Raw genomic sequence first — 19,443 nt, 5'->3', positions numbered from 1 at the left:
TTTTTATTAACAAATTGCTTAATCACAAATATTATATTTTTTTCTTATATATAATATAAAATTAAATAATTCATGAACGATAATTGTTTATATAAAAACTCTTCCATTTTAAGTGACTCAAAACTACATTCACTCACCCATAATGCTTTTTTTTTTTTTTAAAACAGCTCACATTGTAGTCTTGAGATGCTCTTGTAATATTTTGTGGTCTATACTTTATAGTAGCAATTCCGGGGGTTGTAGATAGCCGCAATCTCCCGCTTTAACCGCAACAAATTGTTGGCATAAAGAAAATGGAGATCGTACCATCCCATGTTTGTAATTTTTTTAAAAATATGCACTAATTTAATTTTAATTGCTTTTAAAAGAAAATTACTATTAGTGGAAAAAAACTATATCCTGCAGGGATTATCATTGTTAGATCTATTACAGGCCCACATTCTCCTCCGCGAACATTTATTACACACTTGTGTTTCCCAGAACATTCATTTCCATACAAAAAGATTTCATGAGCATGTTAGCTTCAGCCTTCTATCTGATGAGACTTTATGGAAGATGTTTGCATTTATTGTCTTCTAGTTGTATGTAAGATTTGTGTACCCTTATCAAACAGACAAGTAATAAAATATTTTTTTTTTAATCAAAATGACTGAATATTGCAAATGATTTAGGGGAAGAAATCTCAATTAAGTTGACACATCTCATGAAAATCAACAGACAATCTAAGTTGACTTTTGAAAACATGTCCTTTTTTTCATTAGGATATTGGTGTAAACTGTAATTTTCACTAATAAAAAACTTGACTATTCATTTATAATAAAATTTCTTCTCTCCATTATAATATTTTTTTCAATCCGAGATCTTGATTTAATAAGTTTTAAATAGTAAAAACATGAAGGAACCTAGAATGCGTTTTATGACAGACCGGAAACCTAATAACATTTATGTTCATTTTGTGGTGGCTGTCAACAACATTTTGCTCCATATACCTATTTTAGAATTATAATCTATATGGTAAGATTTTCAACAGCTTCAAGTGATTCAAATTTTGTATTTAAGAAATGCAGAGTTACATAAATTCAAGAAACTAACCCCAGGAAGAGATGACTCAGATGACTGCCCTTGATCGTTTGCAAGACTTTGTATATAAAATCAACACACATTAGTGATCTGATTCGATAGTTAAAAAAAAAGTATAAATGATATAAATTTTTAAAACCAGTTACCCGTTTCAGTTGTTGGTTGTCTTGCGTTAGTTCAACTCCCTGCATGAAGAATAATTTTGGACATTGCAAGAGTTCTGAGGAAGACTGTGAGACTAGATTGATTGGTATAAATGAATCAGCACTTCTTGGGGTGTGGTAGTCTCGTAGAATTATTACGACAGTAGATGAAATATCAATATTTCTTCTTTGTAAGCAAACAATAAGGCATGTTTTTGAAGAAAAAAAACTCTTTTCTGTTTTCACTTTTATAACTACAAATTAAAATCGTCATCTTATTTTGAATTTATTTTCTGTTTTAAATATTTGTACCCAAAATGTTGAAAATAACTTGGCTCCTTTTTTTTTCCTATACAAATCTTTAAAAACAGAAAACAAATTAAAAACAAGACGTGGTTTTGTAATTAAAAATGAAAATAGAAAATGAACCAAAGAGACCTTTTTCTTGAGTGTTGCGATATCCTTTACACAATTCTTTCATTCTGAAATACAAATGTATGCCACCTATTAAGAGCAATATTCAATGATTTTCACAAAGTGTGAACATCATTCCAATAAACATTGACCAAGGAGATCTCCTTCAACTGGCCAAAAACAAAGCACACAAACAGACTAAACATCACATCTAATCAAAACCCTCAAAGATTCGGTATAGGGCAATGCTAGGTGTAGTACCTTAGAATGCTGACCATTATTGTACGATTCAAAAAATAATATCTAAAATGCGTAAGTCTATACCTAAACTTTGTCTTTTGATATACAAGCCCTAATATATATGTTAATGTGTTCATTCGATCTCATATCAAATTTTGTCTTTAGGTATACAATAGTCTTTGTCAATAATATATTGTTCAATTTGTTGGTTCCATATTCAATATGGAACTTCATCACACTTATACTCCAACAATATTAAATTTACAAATACATAATGAATAATGAATAATGAGAATAGAAAGGTACAGAACAAACCTTTCCTTATTAGTTTCTCTAGCTTTTGTAATTCCCGAATTTTTAATCCTAGCAGCTCTTCCCCATTCAACTTCCTGCCAAGGCAAAACAATGTTTCAGAAGTAAACAAAAAGGTAGGTTAATGCATCATAGGGATAAAGTACAAAGTGTGCACACAGCGTATATGTACCTCAGCTCACAAGTCTTGTCTGCCATTGTGAATCACAACATAGTCGTAGGTGTCGTTGTCAGGCTATAGATAAATTTGCATTCATGAATTTTGAACTTGGTGGTTAAGAAATGTCAAAGAAAAATCTATTAATTAAAATAACTTTGTTTATAATATTGGCACTTGAAGCAAATATTCATTTACTTCTGCATCCCTGGATGCAAAGGATTATGGTATTGTATTCGAATATTGTATAGATACAGTCAGGCGTGAATAGTAGGTAACATGTACTTTGCTTCAGTAATTGCTACTAATGAAATGTTATAAGCGTCTTACTATTGATCAATTCATAATTTCATGCAATCCTACATTTTGACAAACTACATTCCAAAAATGCTTCGCATGGCTAATTCAGTAACTCCTCTAGCTATGAAGAAGAGTCATGTTACTATTATATTTCTTTATTTGAGAAACTTGGAAAGAGGATCTTACCTGCAGCTCTACAGATGGGAGTTGTAATTTGTCAGTCCTTGTATGAAGATAGTACGTACCTTTCAACTTTCCTGCTGTACAACTAAAAACAGCAAGAAAACAAGACAAAAGAGATTCATTTTGTTTATTCAATATTAAACTCATGCAAGATGATTATATAAGAAGGATTAGAACATAATCAATACTTACCTAAAAGAAATGTCAGCAACACGTTATGTTATTGGATGAAATTTATTAGAAATCACCCAATTGTGTGAGTTTAACTCTTTATTCAATAAACCACATTTTTTATTAATAATTTTTAATAAAATTTAACCACATAATAGAATGTATCAGAAAAAGTGTATTACTAGCCTTCCTTACTACAAAATGACAACAGTTACACATTTCCACCTTTTAAGTTGAAAAATGACTTATTTTTTGTTGAATTAGTTAAAAGAGAAAATTAGATTTTATTAGAAAGATACAAAGAGAATACATAAAAGAACCTAAATAGGTTTGGGCTTATTGACCCAATATTAATGGATCTAAAACTCCCATCAAGGTGGAGCATATAAATCATACTCTCTTGATCTCAAATATAAGTAACAAAAAATTCTGATTTCTTAGTCTCAAATATAAACAAATCTCAATTAATTTTATTTTATGAGATTTTCTTCAAAAAACTCTTCATTTAATGTGAGGTTTACTTTCAAAGACTTTTTTTAATGCTTGATATCAAATTTCAATGAAGGATAATTTGGAAAAAAAAAGTTTATTCTTAATTGGAATTGACACATTTAATGAAGTTAACTACTCCCTCCGTCCCGAAATATAAGAACCTTTCAACTAATTCACATTCCTTAAGAAAAATAGTTAGTTTAGTTAATCGCATTAAATTTGTTAATTATTTGTACTATGATTTCAAAATTATCTTTTTCTTATCTTTCTATCCACTTAATTGTTTTTTATAAATGTTTGGAGAAAGAATAATTAAGTAAGGGTATTGAGGGAAAAATTAATTAATGCATCTAGAAATTAGAAAAGATCTTATAAAAATGGACAAACAGACTTCTGAAAAGGATCTTATAATTAGGGACGGAAGGAGTAATTTTTGTAATAACTGTGAAAATAATTTTTCCCTATACTCGACATCAGAGTAACCTCTAAGCCTATTACATATATAACCAATCATAGGACCTCTCAAAGACCTAGTGAAAGTATAGGCCAATTAATTGATTATCAAAATTTTCAAAGTTTGTCAAAATATCTACAAATAAGATCTTCTCCTTAATGAAATGACAATCTATCTCAATGTGTTTGGTCCTTTCATGTAATTAAATTTGAGACAATATGTAAGGCATCTTGATTATCACAAATAAGTGTCATCATCTAAAAGACATTTGTAAACCTAAATTCTTTGAGCAACTACTTAGCCATACAAGTTCACAAGTGATTGAAGTCATGGCTCGATATTCTACTTAATCATCACTTAATTTGTCAACTACATTCTATTTCTTCTTGCTCTTCCAACAAATCCATGAGGTTACTTCATGTAAACCTCTTCGAGGAGATCATAATGAAGAAATGCATTTTTAATGTCTAGCTAATAGAGACCAATGATGAATGACCACCATGGAGAAGAGTTTGACTTTTCATTTTTGCCACAAGGGAGAAGGGTCACCATATTCTAGTCCATATATCTGTGCGTTGGCTTTAGCAACTAAACACACCATTGATCTAAAAGGCACACATCTCATCAACCATAGCTTTTTTCCATATAGGGTGAGACTTTTTGGAATGCAACGACAAGATCAAACTTAGATGACAATGCTAGAGGGGTCAGAGCAATTGGATTCGAAGAAGAGTCAAGTCCATCACTAGTAAATGGTGGTGGAGGAAGACATGCTTGATATGTTGCTACACCAGCAGAGAATATAGAGAAGTGTCTAGAGGAGCAAGAGACAATTTTGGAGTGGGAAAGTGAAAAATAAAATAAAAGGCAAAGGCAATGGAGATGTAGGTGAAAAGGGCACAATAAGAGGTGTGGACCCAAAGCAAGAAATAGACTCATAGAAGGTGACATTGTAGGAGATCAATAAAAAGCTTGTATGGCCTAAACGAAACCCCGAGACAATGATACAAGAAGTTTGATGGCTTCATGGTCAAGGAAGGTTTACAAAAGTGCAATGCCAATCATTATTGTTGCTACTTCAAGAGATATAAGTCTAGTTATATTATTGTGCTATTTTATGTTGATGACATGTTAGTAGTTGGTTCATGTATGAACGATATCAAATGCTTGAAGCAACAATTGTCAAAAAGAATTTGAAATGAAGGACTTAGTTTTAGCAAAGAAGTTTGATGGCTTCATGCTCAAGGAAGGTTTACAAAAGTGCAATGCCAATCATTATTGTTGCTTCTTAATGAGATATAAGTCTAGTTATATCATTTTGCTATTTTATGTTGATGACACGTTAGTAGTTGGTTCAGATATGAACGATATCAAATGTTTGAAGCAACAATTGTAAAAAAGAATTTGAAATGAAGGACTTAGTTTTAGCAAAGAAGATCCTTGGAATACAAATCACTAGAGAAAAGCAAAGAGGTATTCTCTCTAGACTCATATATAAACAAAAAATTTGTCTTGTATCTTAGACTCAAATATAAGAATATCTAACTAATTTCACTCCTATTTAATGATATCATTCCTAAAACACAATTCATTTAATTACAACTCTATTTCCAAGAGCTCTATGTTATTCATGATATCAATTTTCAATGAAGGACATATTAAAAATAACCTTAATTTTTACTTGAGATTAGTAAAATTAAATGATTTCAACTAACTTTCTTAATCAATGTGTATACAATTATTTTTGCTTATATATGAATCTAGAGGGAGTATTTTGCAATTAACTATAGTAGAATGCACAAATCATGTTTTGCAAAAATTTAGCATAGCAATGCCAAGCAAACCAGTACACCGTTGGCAATGACCAATTCCCTCAAACGAAGGAAGAAATTAAGAGAATTCATGACTAAAGTAAGGTTCCATATGCTTCAACCATTGGAAGTTTGATGTATGCCATGTCTAAATGGACACATTGGCCAAATTTACGTCATATTCAGGTAAACCTCACTAGGAAGCTAGTGAAGTGGTCTTTGCAGTATCTACTAGGCATTACTAAGAAATGTTTACTTTGGTAAGAGAAGGCTATATATATAGATGTAGAGTTTTGAGGTGAAGTCAATCATTGAAGTATCACTTGTTAAATAGTAACTATCTTGCTTTATCCACTACAAAGGTTGAGTAAGTATCAGTAATAGTAACTAAAGCTAGTAAAGAAATTATATGGCTTCAAGGACTGCTAATGGAGATGGGATTAATCAAGGAGAAGACTGTTTTGCATAGTTATAATCAAAGTGTAATACATCTGACAAAGAATTTAACATTTCATTCTAGAACAAAGCACATTTCTTCATTATAATTTCATCAAATCTCTGCTAGATGATGAGGTGTTCATATTAAAAAATAAATCATAAGTTGTGTTCAACTTCAGTCAGCTTGCTAGAGTAACAAACCAAAGAAGGTTGTTGCGTTGATCAAGTTGTGAAGACAAATTAAAATTAGTCTTCAAGTGAAAGATTATAGGTCAAAGCCAGTTTGTTACACAACCTAATGAAATTGAGTGAATTTTTTATTGTGAAAAAGAAGGGAAACAAACTGATAATTGGTTGGCAAAAAATAGGAAAAGGAAAAAATGTGTGGAAGGTGGCTTCTATGTACATGTATAAGTAGAACACCTTGCTAGCCGTGTAAGTAGATTGTTTGTTCTAGGATTTTCTACATTAATAGCTTCTAGATATATCTCATCCGCAAGCTTCTACATATTACATAATTGATATTTATATATTCCTTGTAATTTTTTCATCTCTCCTATGTCTCCAATAATATTCCTATATTTGCCTTTTTAGTTAATTATGACTAGATTAGGGCAGTTAGCGTCTTTCTTTACTTATGTTTTACTAAATAATATAAATAACATTAATTTTCATATTATCATTATACAAAAGAGTTTAACAAGCTTAAAACTTAATAAGCTTTAACTTAGAGAGTGTGTTAAAACATATTTAGTTATTGAGCGAGGAAAAACAGAGAACAGAAAATGAATATACACAAATTAATATAGATTGTTGTTTAGCTAGAGTCAAAATGTTTTTCCCCTTTAATATCAATACTACTATTATTTTGATTCCTTATTTGTAACTAGGAAGAAAGATTTTACTACAGTCACCAGTGAAAAAAATGAAAACTTGAACAAGGCATTGGCAACACTTACACTAAAGAAGATTCATTGCATATTAATGTGAATATATAAGAAAAAGATGATATATATATATATATATATATATATATGTATATATATAAAAGATAGAGAAAGGAGAAAACCTTGAGCTAGCGTATTCGAAGAGCTTGCGAGCAGCAGAAAAGATTGACAACTATATCTTCTTAAAAAGCCCTCCCTTCCTCATGGCCGGAAAGAGTCACCTGCCTAGCTGCAATGTTTTCTATCTTCTTTCTTTCTTTTAGATTATGCAATTTTCCAGAACAGAAAAATAAATGGATTTTTTTTCCTTTTCTGGAGAGCAATGAGAAAATCATATGCAGGCATGAATATATCTCCAGAGAACTACAGATTTCCTATGAAGTAAACAACAATGCTACAATATTCTCCATGAAATAACAAACTTTAACCCTCAGATTAAACCATTATTACAGAAAGCTAGGTTTGTTTTCTTTTTTTATGGTCATGAAAAAGAAATAGTGAGATCAAAACCTTGAAGGAGAAACATGCATAGTTTCCGGAATCAGAACACCAGATGCTGAACTACACTTATGTTGTAGAGGGAGGTGATATGCATCATGGCCTACAAACAAAATATAACTTTTTTCAGGGCACAAAGACTAACTTATAGTTAAATAGAGGGAAAAATAGAATATTCTTGAGAAAGAACATATAAGATTGTTAGTATCTAGAAGATGCGGAAAAATTGAAAGAGGTTTTCTTAATTATTCTCTTCAATCCATAACCTTGGAAAGAAACCAAGAATAAAAAAGAGAGTTGAAACCTTTCCAAAACATACCAATCCTCGTCCATTCATATGTCATAGATTTCTCTTCCAGGAAAGTGGGAGAGACCAACATTTGGAGAAAATTTAAGTTTGTCAGTAGGAGAGACAAAGATTGGCCATATTTTTTTCCAAGCTCTTCTTTTTGGATAAACTTTTTTCAGATTGTTTGTGTCTTTGTGATGTTGCACCCTACCACGGTTACAGCCACCTTCCCGGTCTCCCCTTTCTTTTCTTTTTTGTTTTCTAGTTTGATCTTTTTTATTCCAGGATTTATTTACCATTAAATTACTGTCATAAAAAAATCTTAATGTAATTTTTTAAGTCCGAATTTCTTGTAAATCTAATAATGTTAAACTTTTCTGTTTAGATGAAAACCTTGCAATATTAAAAAAATAGTAATTCATTTTTATTTAAAAATTTATTTAGATAATAAAATTTGACAAAAAAAATATTCTACGGAATAAAAAACGTACAATTACATACATAAAAAATGAAAAACAATAAGAATAACTCATATAATATATTTTTGCATGCATAATAAATTGGAAATTGAATTAAATAAATTAAAAATATACAATGAACTGAAAATTCAAGTTAAAAAAACCCAATCATCATGCATCAATATTTGTCTTAGCTTTTGATAAAATGTGTCTTAGCAGTGGTAAAAAGTGTTCATAAGAGGAAATTAAAATTTTTGGTTTTCGCAGCAAATTATTTATTTTCATATTTAATTAACATTTTATTAATAAATGTCACTTTAAACAAATTATTGTCTGTAAAAACTAATCTACAAAATTATACTAGAAAAAAATGCGTTGCAAATAAATTAGAATTTAACAGGTATGGAGCGTCAAATGTAAATATAAAAGTTTTTACTCTAATTAAAACCAAAAAGAAATAATTTTTATATGATTTTTAGGATAATTATTATAAAATTAAAAAATTTACAAGATAGATAATTGGATGACAATATAAATATATTTTATTTATTAATAAACTAAAATTATTATACACAAAAAAATTAGCATTATTATATTAATAACCAAAACGGTTTTTTTGTGTGGAAAAAATGGTGAATAAATGAAAAACAAGTACTCCCTGTTTATCTACATTTAAAAATAAAAATAAAATTAGATTAAGGGTTTAAATAATTTTCATAATTAAGGAGATTTTTTTATAATAACTACAGTTATTTCAGTGTTAATTTATGCAGTTATTAAGAGTAAAAATGAAAAAAAAAACGTAGAAACAAAATTAGATTATTTCCTTTGTTATTAGTACAGACAAGAAAACCAAAGAAGATTTTTTCTTTAAAGAAAACAAATTAAAAGGAAATAGATTATTTCCCTAATAGGAAGTTATGCAAGTGTGTGGGCTAGAAAGCTAGCCATCTTGTGTGCATGCTTATGACTGACATGTGCCAGAGTTTTGAATTCGATCGTGCTTCATGGATGCGGGTCTGTTTGTTTTTTAAAGGTGTCTTTGATTTAGAGAAGAGATTGAATAGATGAAAATAGAAGATAGATAATTTAAAAAAAAAAATAGAGTAGAAAAAATGATATGCTGTGTTATTTCATTTAAGAGAATTAGGTGAAAAATAATTTTTTTTATGTCAAAGAAAATAAATATTATTGTCTAGAAAATTGGTTTTTTGTACCCAAAAATTATTTTTTTCTAAAAAATTGATTTTTTACCTTAAAAATTCATTTTACTGCAACGGGAGAGAAGGAGATTTTATGCTGAGTCTACAGCTTGTAATTTTCCTCTCTTATACCAACCTCCACCACTTCATTTACATCTTCTTTTTATTCCTGTCTATCCAACCGGAAACAGCCTAAAGGAAAACTCTAGAAATAAAATCAAGAAGAGTATCAATTATATCATATCCGAACGTCAAATAAGATTTTCTCAATCACCTAAACACCAAAATATTGAGCCCACACCTTAGGGCATGTTTGAAATCTGTTATAAAATTACGTTTTGGGACAAAAATAATTTTGTCAACGGATCGGTAATTACGATTTTTATTTTTATGTTTATTTTATTTTTATCCTTTAAATTTGTATTTTGAAATATGTATTCCAATATTTTCATTTACAAACCAAACATGTTCTTAACCTAATGAACATATTCTCCTTGTATGTAGCCTCTTGTCCACCTAAACAACATAATTGCACAATGGCAATAAAACAAAATTTTCCTCTATAAATGTCAATCATGGAAGGGAACACGAACCCTAGATGTAAACCTCCCCTGTTAATATATTGTGAAAATTTAGTCATATACCCTATGGTCGAAACATGCAAAGAAAATATTAGAATTTTTTATATCAATCATCCATTTCGTTCGTTTTATCCTCCGGATATATTTGGAGAGCTTAGGTTCATATGAGACTAGTGTTTGAACGGACGCGTATAAAAAAATACTTTATGGTGTCGCCAGCCCCTTTATACAGTAACGAGAAGCCATTTAATATTTTCTTAAGATTGACAAATTGTATTATTGCCCTTATCAAAGTTGGGAGGACATTTGGGTTTTTGACCTTTTTGTGCAACTAGTAGAGCTTTTGATTCATATATTGCCTATAAGGTTTGGTTGGACCTTAAGTAGTGTTGTAATTTGGGTTGACTTTGGTTAGAATGAATTAATTTAAGTACGAGTTAAAATTTGTGTGTCTAGCTTAATTTTTATTTGTTTTAGATTACTGGTTTTAAACTTAAATGTTTATGGGAAAAGAGAACTTGTTTTAAAAAAAATTCAAATCTAGATTCAAGATTCCAACTCATATTTTGTAAAATATTGCTCCAAGAAAAAAATAAAAAATAAAAAAATCTGACCCCAAATCAGTTAGTCCAGTACAATGAGTAGTCTTGCTTCAACAATAATTTAAACTTCTATATAATGAACAAGTTTAAAGCCGATTTTAGCTCTATGAAAATAAATTGCTTTAATTTTATCATTGCACAACTTTTTGTATTTTTTTTATAAACAATGAATTTTCATTAAGATAGAGGATAATAGGTACAAGGGGTACCTTCCCTTAGAAACCAAAACCAATTACATTCAAGATCTGTTAAAAAAAAAAAACTATCTTCTACCCAATAGTAATAAAAAGAGGATAGTAGGCACAACTTTTTGTATTGTTTCTAAAAATAAAAACTTTATGGAATAAAAAGAGAAAACTCCAAGAAAAGATTAAAAACTGCAATAAAACTCGGTAGAAGAAGTATATGTCAAAACAAGAAACAACCTCAAGTTCTAATTTGTCTCTCTAAAGAATGACCGAAATTGACAACTGCAATAAAACTCAAGGTATGCACACCCACAAAAACCTTACTCTTAATCTCTTGAAAGAAGAGCTTCACAAAAAAAAAAAAAATCTCTTGAAAGAAGTAATATTTTGTACCAATGCATAAGCTCGAATGAGAATTTATATAGTGCAAGTTTAGTTTGCAGTTTTACAGTTGAAAATACTATAACACATTCTAATATAGATTCAATAGATAAAACTAAAATGAACACAAAAACATGAATTTTAATCCGTTGACAAAATAACTTTTATTCCAAACTTAATTTTATAACAGATTTTCAGGCATGCTCACAGCCTATGGAAAGCAAATGAAATCATCAGCTCCTTAAATCCACGTCGCTAAGTAATGGAAGCCCAGTTAGATGGCCCAAAGCTCAGCATGAGCTACCCCACAAGCCCATAAGATAACAGAACATTGCCACAATAATTTCGAAGAGCCCCAGCAGCGGAAGCTTGACCTGAATTCATGTACATAGACCCATGGAAGGAGGAGAAATCCAACAATCACTGCCCCCTCCCCTTCCAAACAAGATCAACCAACCTTGTTACTAATGAACATGAACCTTTTTACTGTTTCACATGACTTATTTTGGTCACGTGGCAATGTTAATATAGTTTTTTTTTAACTCCAATATGGTTGGTTTTGTTTGTTGTAGCTTTTTTTTTCCGTAAAAACAAATCATTTAAAATCTTGTAAATGGCAGGAATTGAATTTTAAAAATTATAAAATATTAAAAGTCTTGTTTGGATTTATGTAAAAAAATGTGAAAATTTATAATTTCTTTGCAAAAATCAAAAACTTCCATGAACTATAAGTCAACTCATGTTTGATTCAATAGTCAACAACTCTTCTTCTATTTATCAAAATTCAAAGCATATTTCTTAGAGTTTTCGTGTGTGTATTACATCACATTATACAATTTAATAATTTTAAATTTGAATTATTAAGCTTTAAAACACTGAATTATAGCTGGACGAATTCCTTATATTACAACCTAACTTTTCTTCAATATATGTAGGCAATATGTTTGCTTTCCCGTTGAAACCTTAATAACACAAATGCTAATGCACTTTAACGAAAAAATAACAAAGAGAATGATTTGACAAAATTACATAGAGTAACCACCCACCATAACACAAACATGCACTAACTCTGTTTTATAGTTATACATTTCCTATAGGAAAAAGGTGCCCGATGTGGAAGTAATTATCCGAAGGCATACAGCAACTAAGCCAGGTACAGGATAAAGATTTAGGGTTTCATTTTCTATATTAGATTATTATTGTTGTTGTTGTTTATGGAAATGAAAGGATAATCTCAAATGTGCACATCCACATTGAGATGCAGCAGAGCAGCACGTTTTTAGAATACAGAGCTTAAAGTTAAAGTGGTGTCACGGGAAAAAGCTCACTCACTTATCCCTGTCTCAAAAGTGGAACACTCTTGCAAATGCAAAAGAAGCATAATAAATGATATGAAACCAATAACAAAGAAAGATGGAGGAAAAGGTAAAATACTAAAAGTTTCATGATTTTGTTAAACTTAATTACGATTTAAGAATATGGAATAAAGGGAGGAAGAAAGAGAGAGTAACCTTCCTGAGTCGAGGTTGCCAGCATCAAGAAGGGTTGAAATCTCCACCAGTCCTCTCTTCCTCCTAAAGTAATCATCCACACCCTCCATGTATTTTTCATTAGTCATTTATTCCATAAACAAAATAATCAAAAATAGAAATTTTACACAAAAGAGAGAAAAATATAAACAATCTTATAGTTTCTAGATGATATGATCACAAAAAAAGGAAGAAAAAAAAACATGAGAGAGAAAGTGAGAATCCTTGCAATAGCAGAAGAAGGGCTTAAGTGGTGTGGCAGGGTGAAAGAGGGATCTGAAACCAACCTTGATATCATGAAGGCGGGCAGTGAAAGTGGAACAGAAGCTGATGGGGTGTGTGATCAGTCAACACTAGAAGAACAAGAAGAGTGTTGGCAGTAAAGGGAAAAGTCGGTTTGTGTGAGGAAGACGCATTGACCTTTATCAGTGATCACATATCCGTACAACTCTCTAACCTTTTACTTCCCCTTTTGTTGGATATGGATGTCATGCTGGACTGCACTCCTTATCGTCCGTCTAGGCAAAACAGAAACTCTTTTTCCTTTTCTTTTATTTATCCAAACACATGACAGTTTTATAGACGGATGGTAAACTCAACTTGTAGACTAATTTATTTTCTATAGAAATAATAATAAAATATCTATAAATAACATATTAATTAAATATTTTAATAATATAATAAAATATAAATTATAAAGTTCAAAATATTTAAATAATCAAATCTAGTAATAATACATCACTACTAGATGATAGATCATTCTGATTGAGAGTTTGATGTTATTAGAGAACAATAATTTGATATTATTAAAGGTAAAATTTTGTATTTGAGAATAACATACTAAATGAAGATACGTTGAATGCTGAACACAATAAACAATAAAAAATGACTTACATTTTGGTCTAATTTTTTTAATTTGCTAACTCGTTGACTCAGTGGTAAACTCGAGAGTCTACCGAGTTTACTCAAAGTTTATAGAGTTTGTTCAGAGTCTACTAAAAAAAGAATTTACTCAAGAGTCAACTCAGAGAGGACAAGTGGACTCGTAACAAGTTAACTCGAGAGTTTAATAATTATGATTAGTGTGTTAAGTTCACTTACTTTTTGAAAATTATCTATCATGTACATTATTTGTTTCTATCGTCATGTCACACTCATTGTAACGGCTGCGTTGGTTTTAAAACATCTTTTAGGATAAATTATCAATTATATCTTTGGATATACAAATAAATAGGTGATGATTTAATTCACCAAACAACTTAAATTTTGATTTAGTTTATTTAATGAATGGATAAAAAGTATAGCAATTTTATAATGTTATTAGATTTGTGTGACTATTTTATTATTAAATTGTAATCATTAATGATCAATAAAATATTATTTGGAGAGACAATTGTAAGACTATTGAGTTAATAAACTAGAAGTGGTTACAAAAAGAAATAAATATATCTTATATAATCTTGGGAGATATATAAAATGAATTAAATACACATCCAAAGATGAGAGAAATAAAAAAATTGTGTAAATATGAGATTATATCTTTAAGATGATTTAAAAGAATTAATTAATGTTATTCATACCAATTAAATGTATTTATTTTTTAATAATTTATCACTTAAAAATTGTATGATTAAACGCATGTGACTTTGAGTAATTATATGATAGTGATCTTTTGAGAAATTTAAAAAAAAAAAAAAATATATATATATAAATAAGACCAAAACACACGTTGAAGAATTTTTCATTAATGCATGACAACAATCAATCATTTTAGAAGAAAATATGATGTTATGAGTATTAGAGATTATTATAGTGTCCGTACCAATTATTTTATTTCCTATTTTCAAATATTTGCATAGGATACACAGTAAACAAATTATTTCTATTTTTTTTTCTAGTTTTCTTTACGAATCTTTGAAAACAAAAAAACATGATAAAAATAATGACAGTTTTCTAATTAAAAAGTGAAACAAAAACAAAATGCAAGTAAACGTCCCTATTTTTTTTTAACCAAAATAATGAGAGCAAGAGTTTTTTTTTTTGCTTAAATGTTTGGTGGAAGATGCTACATAACAATAGTAAAATTAATTCAATGTATTCTATTAAAACGCAAAACATAGAAACGTGTTAATATAAGTTGCAAACTTGCAATTGAAAATAAGGAAAACGATGATGAAAGTTTTTGAGATACTTATTAAGGTAATAAAAGTATAAAATAATCAATAAAAAGATATTTAATATATTAAAAAATACAAGCATATTTTATACATTTAAATAACTAACAAAACTTAATACTCTGTATTAAATTTTTAATAAATTATTTTAGTACATTATTAGTAAGACAGTAATTTATCAATCCAAGTTAACTTAAGTATCTTAAAAGTTTTGGATAAAAAAAATGAATATATCATATAATTTGATGGAGTTCTAATCGACCCTTGAACAGTAATCATGATTGTTATCATCCTTTCTCGCATATTTAGTTAGATGAGTTTTTTTTTTTTTCATCTTAATATTACTTTCGGTCCTATATAAAAATAATTAACTAATTTACTAAAACAAATAAAAGTAATTACATTGATTAATTTATCATAATAAATATAGTTTCGCAAAAATACACAGAGTACTACTACTGATATTTGTTTCAATGGATGGTGGAGTTGCTAACGTAATAAGATTACTGCTGTTGGTTAACAAAAATGATTGAGTATTCTAAAGAAATTTCTCAGTTTCTTTATAGGCACGAGCTTGAAAATCTAAATGTTTGTTTCAACTGATGCCCTGGGTGACAAAATTTAGGATTTTATCCCTTCTTGTCATTTTAATTCATGAAAAAAATAAATTATTTCCATTAAAACTGAAAGTGTCAATATAACCTGCTAATAAAAATAAGGAAAACGACAACGATCGAATGTTTCTAAGGTATTTATTAAGGTAATAAAAGTAGAAAATAATCAATAAATATTTAATACATTAAATATATTTTCAGTACATTTATTATAGTAAGACCTTAAAAGTAATTTATGAATGCAAGTTACATTAAGTAGCTTAAAAACTCTGGATAAACGTATGAATATGCTACATTAAGTAGGTTGGGACGAGTTACGTTTACTTTTCTACTAGTTGGTATTAATTTTGGCTAAGGTAGATCCTTTAGATTCAAAAACTGATTTTAAATTTGAGAAAACTTAATAGTGCATGAATTTAATTAAAACCAGGTTTAAATAAAACATGGTTAAATTAACATAAAACATGGTTTAACCAAAAGTACTCTAAACCAATAATTAATTAAAACAAAGTAATTAAATGAGATATACCATTATAATATATATATTTTTTCCCCTCAAAGACAGATGAAATCCAACTTAAAAACACTAAGCATGTGATTTCAAGTGAAAATATAGGAAATGTGAAAGAGGATGAAAGAAATTGATTAGGGTTTGTAGTAGTAAATGAAATTTTGAACAAGGAAAAGTGGATAAAATTAAACGGGACAGGGTCCATGAGAGTGAGTTGGGAAGTAAAATGTGGGAAAGTGTGGACCCAGCTTAAAACTTTGTTTGTCTTCCTCCTGAGTCCTGAGACGAAGCAAAGCATTAGAAATACAAAGTGTAAGTATAATAAGCAAAGGTCAATGTCATCACTCATCAATCACTAACTCCACCGCCATGTCATACTCGTTTCTATGATCCCTTTTTTAGTTACCAAAACACCCTTCTGAGGCTCGAAATGGATGGTCACGGAGGAGGAGGAGGAGGGAGCAGAGGAGAAGCGGAGCTCTGGCTTTACACAGCGAACAAGGTTTTAAGCGCACGTGACCTGCACGGGGCCCGCTCATTTGCGATCCGGGCTCGAGACTCCGACCCGAGATACGAGCCCACTGAGCTCCTTTTAGCGGTGATTGATACCCTCATGGCCGGCGAGGCCCGGATCAACGACCAACTGGACTGGTACGCTATTTTGCAAGTCCTCCGTTACACTCAGAACATCGACTACATCGCCGCCCAGTACCGCCGCCTCGCCACCCAACTCGACCCTCACCACAACCCCTTCGCCTTCGCCGCTCATGCCTTCACGCTCGTCCACGACGCGTGGACCGTACTCTCCAACCCAACTAAAAAGACTTTCTACGACAACCAACTCCGGCTCCTCACTCAACCCCCTCCTCCTCAGCCACCACCACCACCTCCCGCTCCTCCTGCCCCGGTGGCCTTCTTTCCTATTCAGCCGCCGCAACCGAACCTAAACCCCAACCCGATTCCGAACCTAGTCCCTCCAAGGGAAAGCCCTAGGCCTAGGCCTAGGGTAGAGGTGGAGCCGCCACCACCGGCACCGCCGCCGTCGAGTCAGCTGGACAATGCGACCGAATTGACTCGGGCGAGTGAGGCCGAGAGCGAAGGGGCGAGTTTCTGGACCGCGTGCCCTTACTGTTACGTTATGTACGAGTATCCGAAGGTGTACGAGGATTGTACTTTGCGGTGCCAGAATTGTCGGAGGGGGTTTCATGCGATGGTTGTACGTTCTCCGCCAAAAGATGGTACTTTTGGCTCGTTTTGCAGTTGGGGTTTTTTCCCTGTGGGTTTTTCTGGGGATTTTAAGGACATTAACGGGTCTTCTTCCAAGTGGAACCCTTTCTCCCCTTTGTTTCCTTGCGCCTTGAAGGGGGCCGAGCAGAATAGTAGGTACCAGAAGGGGCCTTGGGTTTTTTATGATGATGACGCGTCTGCGGAGTTCGTCGAGGCTGGTTCCGACACGACGGAAGATGATTCCGATGATGATGACTGGCGTGGCGGGAATCAGAAGGGGACCACGAGGAGGAGGAAAAGAAGGAAGAGGAGAAGCAATGCTGGTGGTGATGTTAGAAGGGTACCTACAATTGAGAGGCCTAGAAGACGGGTTCAGAATAGTGACGGTAATGACAGTGTGGGGAATGGTGAGGCTGTGGATGGTGGTGCCCTTGCCGTGCCGGTGGCACCGGAGTCTAGCAAGAAGGCTGTGGCGTTGGGTGGATCAAGGAGGAGGAGTGAGAGGAACTTGGGGAAGTTGGATTTAAATGTTGAGTTTAGCAATGAGGTGGAGGAGCCTGTGCATGGAGCAGGTGAAGGGAATGGGAATGCTGAGGATAATATTGAAGGGATTGGGTTTTTTGAGGGGCTGGATGAGTTCCTTAGTAGCTTGCCTATTCTCAATGTTGTTGCAGATGATAAGGTTAAGGGTCATTAGTAGTGTGCATGCTCATGTAGGTAGGCCCCTTCTTTTTTGTTGTGGTAGATGTTACTTTCTTGTATATTGGTACTTGTCGCACCAACTGAAGCTGATGAGCAACTTTTTTTTATTCTTGTTATGTTAGTCTTTTAATAATTTGGGGCAATACTTCCTCACTTTGTTTTGAACTATCTGGGGAGGATTTCTTTTCATTCTCTCATGTTCTGTTCAGGAAGGATATATTACTCATTCAAGTTTAATCAGCTCTCTCTATTTCTATTTCTCAAACACACACACACACACACTAATAAGTAATAACCATGAGAGCTCGGTTTGGAGTTTTACCTGGCCCTTTACTGCAAACTGTATGTGTGACAGTCATCTGCCCATGTTCTGTGTAGGTAATTTTTGTTGGATGATTAACATCTTGTCAGCAATACCCTATATATATGCAAAACATTTCCCTAAAGCATATAGGTGTCTGGTTTAGTATTCTGTTTTGTTGCTTCATTTAGATGATCCTAATGATATCTTAAGGCTTTTGATGGTTGTATTGGTGTTTCTTTTGTTATGTTCTTCTTTGGTAATTTTGTGGCTTTACTCTCATGTTTTGTAAGGTAACGATTTTCTAAATCAGGAAAGTTATTTCTTTGTAATTGTTTCCCTATGTTCAATTTGTGCAAATGTTGTGAATTGGAAAGTTGAAATTTTCCCGAAAAGCTTTTATGTTGGAGTACTAGTTGTGCTCTCACTTAGTATTTAATTGTTTCCCTATGTTTAGTCTTCTTTTTTTCCCTTTTCATTTTACCAAAGTATTGTTTTTTTTTTTTTTAAATGCAATGCCTGGGCGTGGCTATAACTTTAGGTCTTTGTTACTGTTAAATGCTCGTGATTTAAGGACACACGCATGTCTGTTAGAGATAGCTTTTGGACTATGGTTTGTCTACTTGACCAAGCTTTTAAAAGTGCCAACTAACTGTCATTTGCCCAATGGGGTATATGTGTTTCGTATATTATTCTTCGACAAATGCTAGTAAACACTCTATAGAACACTCTTTTTAAGCTCCAACACACACCTTACTGTATTTGTTGAAATTGATTGGGATTCATGAAATGATATGGGTTCCACATCATATCTAATACAATCTAATTCGTAATTTCTTGTGAACTGTTGAATTTATACCTGGTGGTGCTGGTCCTTTCCAAATTGTTGGTCCTGTGCTTGTGCTTTTATAAGTCTATTCCCTTTCAGAAATAGGCTAATATAGTTAAAAGTTTCCTTTATAAATTCTAGTGGTGGGTAATGATTGTTAAAGCTTACACTTGGTTCAGATGTGGTATTTTCCTAGGTTCTTTACGCATTCTGCT

General features: G+C 31.7%; 1 protein-coding gene and 1 long non-coding RNA gene across 3 annotated transcripts; one reads left to right on the top strand and one right to left on the bottom strand.

Annotated features, from left to right (window-relative positions):
* Positions 1 to 1,583: 1,583 nt before the first annotated feature.
* LOC114387658 lies at positions 1,584 to 13,399 on the bottom strand. Of its 2 annotated transcripts, XR_003661366.1 has the most exons (6): positions 13,158 to 13,399; positions 12,853 to 12,915; positions 7,265 to 7,743; positions 2,833 to 2,914; positions 2,362 to 2,424; positions 1,584 to 2,266 (listed from the first exon to the last, which is right to left on the bottom strand). It is a non-coding gene; the product is annotated as an uncharacterized LOC114387658 (long non-coding RNA). The 2 variants fall into 2 exon arrangements; XR_003661365.1 differs by having other exon boundaries at positions 2,362 to 2,914.
* A 2,983-nt stretch (positions 13,400 to 16,382) lies between these two features.
* Positions 16,383 to 18,354, top strand: LOC114385734. Its single transcript, XM_028345786.1, has one exon. It carries the CDS (start codon positions 16,600 to 16,602, stop codon positions 18,091 to 18,093), a length of 1,494 nt encoding a protein of 497 aa, XP_028201587.1. The 5' UTR covers positions 16,383 to 16,599; the 3' UTR covers positions 18,094 to 18,354.
* The last annotated feature ends 1,089 nt before the right edge of the window (positions 18,355 to 19,443 follow it).

The sequence above is a fragment of the Glycine soja genome, chromosome 15 (genome assembly GCF_004193775.1).
Source record: "Glycine soja cultivar W05 chromosome 15, ASM419377v2, whole genome shotgun sequence".
Classification (NCBI taxonomy): Eukaryota; Viridiplantae; Streptophyta; class Magnoliopsida; order Fabales; family Fabaceae; genus Glycine; species Glycine soja.
Note: the sequence above shows the minus strand (reverse complement) of the source record. Positions and strands in the feature narration are given on the sequence as shown.

What these genes read in the sequence shown, in the direction of transcription:
- LOC114385734 (XM_028345786.1), top strand. Translation starts at nt 16,600, where the DNA reads ATGGATGGTCACGGAGGAGGAGGAGGAGGGAGCAGAGGAGAAGCGGAG.